Here is an 8,655-nt window from a genome sequence, read left to right on the forward strand (position 1 = left end):
TAAAATTTCTACATACATAAATAGAGTGGCAATGAATTCATAATTTGGTTTTTTTTTATTTCAGTTTATTTATATATTTGGAATTTTATTTATTATATTATGATATTAGAACTAAATTTTATATTTCAACATATTTATACAATTGAATCATATTTCATTATGAAAACATGATTAAATAAAATCACTTAACACTTTTTCCCACCAGTACTCTTCTTATATATTATATTTTGATAAAACTAAAATGTTGTGTTTTTCTTATACTGAATACCTTGTTTTATTTATCTTAAATAATATTATATAGATTTAATTAATTTAATTTTAAAGTTCAATTGAATTTTAAATAATAGCAAATCATGTTAATTTAAATAGGTTTGTTTTACATTTGTATGACAAACTAGATTTTAAAATTAATGTAATCTTAGTCAATTTTAATTTAAACTTAAATTTTAAATTTTTAACTTCAATAAATCATATTAAATTGATAGACATGTCTACTAATTTAAATAAAATATTTTTTATAAATTTTTTCTTATTTGCATGATTTTTTCTTTATTTCTATTTAATATAATTGAATGTTATCACTAAAATATAAGGCGAATAAATTGTCAACTTTTGTTTTGTATTTTATCTTTATCATGGCTTATTCTACAGGTGAAATTATAACTAGATGTTACAGCAACTATATTTTAGGGATAGGTAGAGAAGGTTATCCTTGCAATGGTAGGGCATGCCATCGGCTAATAATAATACATGTTTACGAAAGGAGAATCGTTGACTATAAGAGTTAAACCTAATCTTATTAGCAAAATCTTTTGATCCTCGTCATTTTCTCCACCGAAATTGGAGTAGGGGCAAGGAATACAAAGAAATCAAATAATTTTAATCCTGATGTTTAATGTTATGAACCCTCAATTTTATTCGTACTTTTTAATTAAAATTTATTAAAAATAAAAAATAAAAATGGTATAAATATAAATGATCAATTCCTTAATTATTTAGCCAAATCTTTAGTGTAATGAAAAATTAATTTTGCATGTTTTTATTTATTTGTGATCCAATACTAAAAAACATAAATAAAAATATATGTGTGCTCTATACATAATTTATTTATTAACGTAAAAGGGAAATGAATCTAATAACGTAAAAGAGTAACGAAGATCACAACATAAGAAATACGTTTCTTTATCTTATGGAAAGGAATAATCTAATGCTCGTTAAATAGGCTTATTACATAACATATACACCATAAAATTAAAGATATTTCGAATAATCTAAAAACTGAAATTAAACTCTTAAAATAATTAAAACAGAAAATTACTAAATTATGTGGAGTAAAATTCATCTTCACTTGGTCAGTAAAAAGATAAATATTTTTTTTTTATAATCACTCCCTTAAACTGAATATTGCAACGCTTCAGTTTAATTTTTCAATAGATACTTTAACATAATTCAAGTTGCAGATCCAATCAACTTCTTCAAAATTTAGAAGGAAGAAATTTTGAGAGTTTTGTGAATATATAAGCTATCTGATCTTCACTCCAATAGTATTGCACATCAATGGTGCTATCATTGTTGCATCCCCTTAAAAATAGTATTTCACATGTATATGCTTGTTTTTTTCGTATAGCACCATATACCGGATTCTTGGACAATTTAAAAGTTGAATTGTTGTTACAAAATATTGTGGTTGCACCTAGTTGTTTGAAATTCATTTCTTCAAGAATTCTTCTTAGACAAATGGCTTGACACATAGGTGTAATAGCAATAAATTTATTTTCAATTCTTGACAAAGTAATAACTAGTTGCTTCTTAGATGACTATGAAAGACACTTATTTTTAATATAAACACATAATTAGAAACTCTTTCTATCATCTTGGTCACTTGCATAATCATTATCAGTAAATTCTAATAAATTATATTTTCCATCCTTTTTATAAAACAACTCAAATTCTCTAGTTCTTTGCAAGTAACTAAGGATCCTTTTCTTGCAGCCAACAAATCTTTTCCTCTTTTTTTTTTTTTTTTACCAATAGAACTTTTGAATTCTTTATCTATTTTTTTAAATGATTTCTTCATATTCTTACTATTTTCATCTAAAATATTTTCTTGAATTTTTTTTTATTTTGAGGTAAAATGAAAATAAAAATTTCTTTTCATTGATTTTCCTCTTTAATTTATGATAAAAATATAACCAAAATTAATATTTTAAAATTTATGCCTTATTTGCAAAATAATAAGTTTTATACAATTTATTTACCCTATTTAAAATTAAAAATAATGTCAAAATAATATTTTCAAATTCACTTCTTCTATTTCAAATTAAAAAGAATAAATTTTTTTATAAATACTTTTATTTAGAATTAGAATAAAAAAATAAAATTTATAATCTGTTTGCTCTATTAAAAAAATAAAGAAAGAACATAATTCTTTGTTAATAAATTTTATCCTTAATTTTGAAATGAAAAATAATAAAAACGAAACATTTAAAATTTTTCTGAGTTTAAGAAAATAAACAAATAAAATATTACATACTATTCTTCATTTTATCGGAGTAAAACAAATATTTTCAAAGTTAATTATTATTATTTTTAGTTAAACATTAACATTTTATTAAAAATAAATTTAGAGTATAAGAAGTGATATAACCCATTACAACTCTAAAGGAAAAAGTTAATTATTTGTTGTATGATTAATTAAAATATGATTCTTTTTAACAAATGTCCAACATTTTCCCTTCGTTTAAATGAGTTCTGAATCCAAAATTTAGTTTCAAAGATCTATATTTTGATTGAATTTTTTTCAAATTTTTTTCTTAATAAGATTATGTGACTCCTTATTTTTTAAAACAATTAATTATATTTTTTAATATTTAATTGCCATCCCGTCATGGTTCGGTTGTTGCGACAGATTTATTTTACAATATGAAAATAATAAATTTATACTTTTTAGCATTCCAATCCTTTTCATAAAAATAAAATACTCAGTAATGCACTGTAAATTTCCATTTATTATATCATTCAATTTTCAAATAATATGTGGAAACTTTGTTTATTTTCATTATATATTATATACCATTCCGTTCCACTCGTTATAACAAATTAAGTAAAGAACTTTACTGTTACAAAAACAATCGCTTCAAAATTGTAAACTAGGCCACAAACTCATGGTAATTTCGAACGATACAATTTTGCTTCTCAGAATAAATACAACACAACCAAACAATAATGCACAAGCTACTTTTATTTACCTTCACAGTTTTTACTCTTATTCTGTTTCCTCAGGATTGAATTGCCAAACACAAGTGTAAGAATGCAAATTATTGAAGCCAATTTAAGTTGAAATCAACTTGGACCACCTCTAGCCTTAGATCGCTAAGCATGTCTTTGAAAGGTGCCCATAGTGCAGCCCTCTCTTCATCACATATCACATCTCTTAAGCCTCCAAGATCTGTGATTGAGTATGGCAAGTCACTTAATCTTGAGCAACCTCTGCAATTGACCCTTTCTAAATTACTTAACTTCCCCATGTTCTCAGGTAACTTACTAAGGCTTATGCAATCAGAGATGTCAAGAAATTTCAGTTTATGAAGGCTTGTGGTTGAGTCTGGCAACTCTACTAAACTAGTACAGGAAGTAAGCCTTAGTGATTCCAAATTGACCAAATTTTCAATTCCTTTAGGAAGTGCAGAAAGCTTATGGCAGTTTGTGATACTAATCTTCTTTAAGGAAACAATATTAGAGAGCCCCGCTGGCAATTCCACCATATCACAGTAGTCAATGTTTATTTCCTCCAAATTTGGCAGCACATCTGAAATTTGAACACTTCTATTTTTGAATGCTTCATTCACATTGCACATAAAAAATGAAAACTTTTGGAGATTCTTTAATTGCACTCCGGTCTTGCTGAGGAAAGGAATTGAAACCCTCTCTAACCTGATTCGTTTAAGATCAGATAGACAATCAAGTAGTTCGAAATTCTCTAAGTCAGCGCGATAGAAGTCATAATTTGTGATTATCAATACTTCTAATTTATTCATTTTCTTCATGAACATAGGTAGTGTGAACTTCTTTTGTCGAATGTTCAACACTAGAACCTCAACTTCAGTTGGCTGCAAGTTGCACCATTCTGAAGCGAACGCTTCATCTGCAAAAAAATTAAATATTTAGTGAATGTGTACCCTCTCACAACTTGTGTATCACTATGTGCATGCCGACAGAAAAATGAACAAACCAGTTGATATGGATAATATGCGGGCTGCAATGTGATGCTCATTCTGTTTAGTCCACCATGATGGAAGATTGTTTCCACTTATGTCAATAATTAGTCTATTCCTCTTCTCTGTTGGCTCCTGGCTTGTTTGAAGTATAGCTAGATCTCGAAGAAGACCATGTTGTGTGACATAGTGGTTATTGTACTCAATTGTGCCACCTTCAACATTCCTGATAAATAGAAAGATATTAGTTGCTTTAAAATGAATAAAAAAAATAGTTACAAGAGAAAGTATCAATAATCTTTTCAAGAATGTTCGAATTTCGCTTTATATATATGAAGTTATTGCAAATTTTCAAGTGTAGCTGCAAGGGATTAAAACTAAGTAATTTGCCTAAAGCACAACCAATCATAAGATCAAGAATAATATTAAAATGCCCTCCAAACAAATTTTGTTGTATCGTCTTTTGTTACTTTAAAGCATCTTAAAATTTGATAAACGTTTAAAACCTATGCATTGCTCACTTTTCAAGTCCGAAGAGACTTTTTGGATGATGGGGAATATAAAAGGCAGAATTTTATGTTTGAAGAACCTAGAAATTATAATTGAGCATAAACTTAATCTCAAGTTATAGCTGTCTCTTTCTTGTTGCCATGCATGCAGAGATATTTAACAAATTCAAAATAACCTTAAAAGTTAAAAGAATATTACACTACACAACATATCAAATCAATAAAGAAGTATTGGGCATACCTGGTGACAAGGATATCAGCCATGTTCTGATTGGCTAGTTCATTGATTTTATCCATTGAACTAGCGTCATCTTCATCACGTAGTGACCACATATCAACAAGGGCTGCAGCAGCGATCCTTTGGGCTTCAGGAAATAAGCTTAAGTCCCTAAAACACTCAGTGACCTTAGGATCTAAGACATCGAAGCTTTTTTGCAGAGAAGTAAGCACATCGTTATTAGTGTCAAGAATTGATTGACCCGTCGCCAATTTCTTCGCCCTATTGTGCCACACCGCCGGTTTTTGATGACTTAAGGTTCTTCCACTTACTCTAAGTGCCAAGGGAGAACCACTGCACCCTTTCACTATCTGCAATATATTTAGTCCAAGTTAATAAAATAATAAATTGTAAATAAGGTGGCTATGTTATTTTGAAAAATTATCATAATTGAAAGGTGACAACATGGCTTTATACTAATTTTTTTGGTGATTTCTTTTTATTATATAGATAAAAGAGAAGGAGAAGAACCCATAACTATTCCTTACGGAAGAATTCTACAGGACATAAGAAAATTCAATGATGTTATTTTTTTAAATTAATTTTGCATGTGCTGTTAATAATACTAATAGCAATAATATGCATTTCAAAAGTATATTTAAACAATAAAGGAACAACTAAAATTGTAAAAGTCATTTTGTGTTTATTTGTCCCTTGATATTTAATATTATTAATTTAGTCTTATTAATATAATTAAAAAAACAATGTTATTAAAATATAAAAATTTTAATGACTACTTTTCTATTTTAATGTAATAAAATATTTGTTTTCAATAAAAATAACTTTTATTTGTTGAAAATTGACATAAATTAATGTTATAAACTCTTAATAAATTGGCTTAGTGTTATCAAAATTTGTGAAAATATATCAAATTTCAAGAGAGACGGATTCAAACATTTCATATAACAGCACCAGTGTGTCGTAAAACAATCGCCTGAGTGTCCTGAATCCACTTTGCCTTGCATGCCAGAGTTTACAAAACACACTAGAAATTAAAACTAGCTATGTAGATTTTAATTTTAATATAAAAGGGTAATAGAAAGTACCTCATTGATAACATAATCGGGGATTTCAGAGCTGCTTTGATTCAAGGATGCTTCGTGGCGAAATAGATTTATAGCATGAACATCATCAAGGGGTTTCAAAGTGTATGGAGGGCCAAATCTAGCAATGGCGAATCTTGATGTCACCAAAATAATGTAGTTTGGGATTTGGAACACAAAATTGTCTACAAGAGACACTGATTCGGGCCAAACATCATCTAGGACCAGCAGTATTGGGCTTTTACCAATTTCTTTTAGCAAATGCTCCAATTGGTTAATCGCATCTTCATCACTTTGAAACTCTGGCACGTCATAACCGTTGTGTTTGAACAGCCTTTGCACTATGGTAATCCACTTGGGCGTTTTCCCAAATGTGATGAAGAAGATATTTTCCTTAAATTTACCTAACCATATTTTACACGTTTAGAGGTTTGCAAACTCAAGAGCATCTTCTTCTACTATTACACACAAAAATAACCAAATAACAAAGCAAGTAAATTATGTTTTTCTACAACTACTTTGAGCAAAGGTCTTTCGAAAGCTGTTATTGCAGAAAGGTGGTACGATTTGACTCTTAACTATAATTCTATTATGATAAAATACATTTACATACTTACATAACAAATCATAAAATCATTAAAATTTTAATAAATAACTTTTTAATTAACGATTAGAATTATACCCTTTCAAATATATCATTTTAATTTAAAAATTAAATTTAAAGTGAAATATGATCAAAGCTAATGCAACAGTCATTTGAGAAAAAATTATCAAGTACTAATTACACACAAAAATAATTTACTTTTTAAAGAGAAGGGCTGAATTTAAGTATTTAAAAATAAAAAAAAATTATTAAAAATATATACAATTATTATATTGAAATTATAAAAATATAATAAATATCTTTTTAATAAAATTTTATTATTATTAGTTTCTTATCTTTCTTAAGGTTAATAAAATCTTTTAAAAATATATTTTTCTCCTTTCAGGTATTTATGTGTCTCGGATCAGGCGAAAATTCGTTTGTAACATTTTCCGAGAAAAAAAATCGTTACTACAAAATAGGATTGCCGTTGCCTGAGCTATGTATATTAACTACAACTAAACGTAGTAATCTCTCCAACAGCCGTAACTTCAACCCATGAGCAGCACAGCATTGCAATTAGAGTAAGGACACGAAATGTTTCATTAGAAACGAAACATTTTGATTTAATTTCAACAGTCACAGTAATGAAAGGATGGTGAGATAGATAGAAGTTAGGAATTGATACCTTTGACTTTCTGATCGGAACAAAACATTTTGGCTAACGTAGATTTGCCCGAACCTCCTGGTCCGGTAACAGTGAGAACGGAGACACTAACCTGCTCCCTCAGCAACTTGAACTTCAAATCCATCAAAGGATCATCCAACCCAACAGTGAAAAGAGGGGGTTCAGGAGGCGAACACAAGCCCCTTAATTCAAGTCTTCTGGGAACAACAATTCTAATTTCCTCACGAAGCTCTCTCACCGCCACCAAGGTCTCCAAGCCATCCCTTTGTATTTGAGCTTGCATATCTAAACTAAAGAACCTTTTAATATCCTCATCCAATGCTTCAAGCTCCTCTTGGTAATTGGCCTGATAACAACAATTCCACCACTGGACTTGATTGCACTTCAGAACAAGCTCCTTCCCATTCTTCATCTGGTCCACCAGCTTCTGTGTCTCCTCCGCCGGCCGATCCAGTTGCCGGTTAAACTCATCTATTTGCTTAACCAATTTTTCTAATCTTTTCAGGGTTTTCTCCAAGAGTTCCAAGGTGGGTCTGAATTTCTTAGCTCTTTCCTTCATTTCCAAAACAGAACTCAACAGTTCATCCACCAATTTTCCAATAACAGCATCTGCAACCGCAGCCATGAGTACTGCCCACAACTGAATATTAATCAAAGAAACCGAAGATTAGGAACCTTGATCTAAAAGCTGGTGAGTGAGTTTGAGTCAAACAAACACAGGCTTAGCTACATAAAACGATGGTTACTATAAAGCAAAGTCAAACATCGAAGTTTGTGGGAAAATAACAGAGAGGGCAGAAAATACAAACCAAAATGCTGTAAACTGTAAAAGATTCTTTCCTAACTAGACGCAGCTAAGTTGGAGAATCCGATTCCAGCTTCAATTCCCACTGTTGTTGTTCTCACCCCAAACAGGGAATATAGAAAATGATCACTGAATAGGTTGCTTAATCTCAATAACATTGATTTTAGATTTGGATTTATATGTTTTTATTTTTCATTTTTCCCTATTGACGAGTTCTTCTACAGCAAATTGAGCGCCTGGTCCCCTTATGTCTAACTAATATTGAAGTTTTCTTTAATAAATGATTCACTTTGAAAGCTTTTTGTTCAAGTTGCTGTTTGGTTTGGTCAGTATGGTCAACTATAATTTCAACAATTAATGTTCACATGGACAGATATTAAGGTACACCGGCGTTTGAATGTTCACACTTCATATGCTCAGAGATTAAATAAATAAGACCTTGTCAAAAAAATTGTGCTTATTCTTTATTCACATCTGAAAAATAATGCGTCGACATATATATTATTTCCTAAAAAACCTTGTTTTGACGTTCCTAA

At 29.4% G+C, this 8,655-nt stretch overlaps 1 protein-coding gene across 2 annotated transcripts; it reads right to left on the reverse strand.

The window, feature by feature from the left end:
• Positions 1 to 2,990: 2,990 nt before the first annotated feature.
• Positions 2,991 to 8,381, reverse strand: LOC113858817 (probable disease resistance protein At5g66900). Of its 2 annotated transcripts, XM_027491578.1 has the most exons (6): positions 8,124 to 8,381; positions 7,315 to 7,954; positions 6,047 to 6,447; positions 4,965 to 5,311; positions 4,232 to 4,440; positions 2,991 to 4,144 (listed from the first exon to the last, which is right to left on the reverse strand). In XM_027491578.1, the coding sequence occupies exons 2-6, from the start codon at positions 7,937 to 7,939 to the stop codon at positions 3,318 to 3,320; spliced, it is 2,409 nt and encodes an 802-aa protein (XP_027347379.1). In that variant the 5' UTR covers positions 7,940 to 7,954; positions 8,124 to 8,381; the 3' UTR covers positions 2,991 to 3,317. The 2 variants fall into 2 exon arrangements, with proteins under 2 accessions (XP_027347379.1, XP_027347380.1); XM_027491579.1 differs by having other exon boundaries at positions 2,992 to 4,144; positions 7,315 to 8,269.
• Between the last annotated feature and the right edge of the window lie 274 nt (positions 8,382 to 8,655).

This window comes from Abrus precatorius, unplaced genomic scaffold (genome assembly GCF_003935025.1).
Source record: "Abrus precatorius isolate BTA unplaced genomic scaffold, Abrus_2018 Scaffold2, whole genome shotgun sequence".
In the NCBI taxonomy this organism is placed as follows: Eukaryota; Viridiplantae; Streptophyta; class Magnoliopsida; order Fabales; family Fabaceae; genus Abrus; species Abrus precatorius.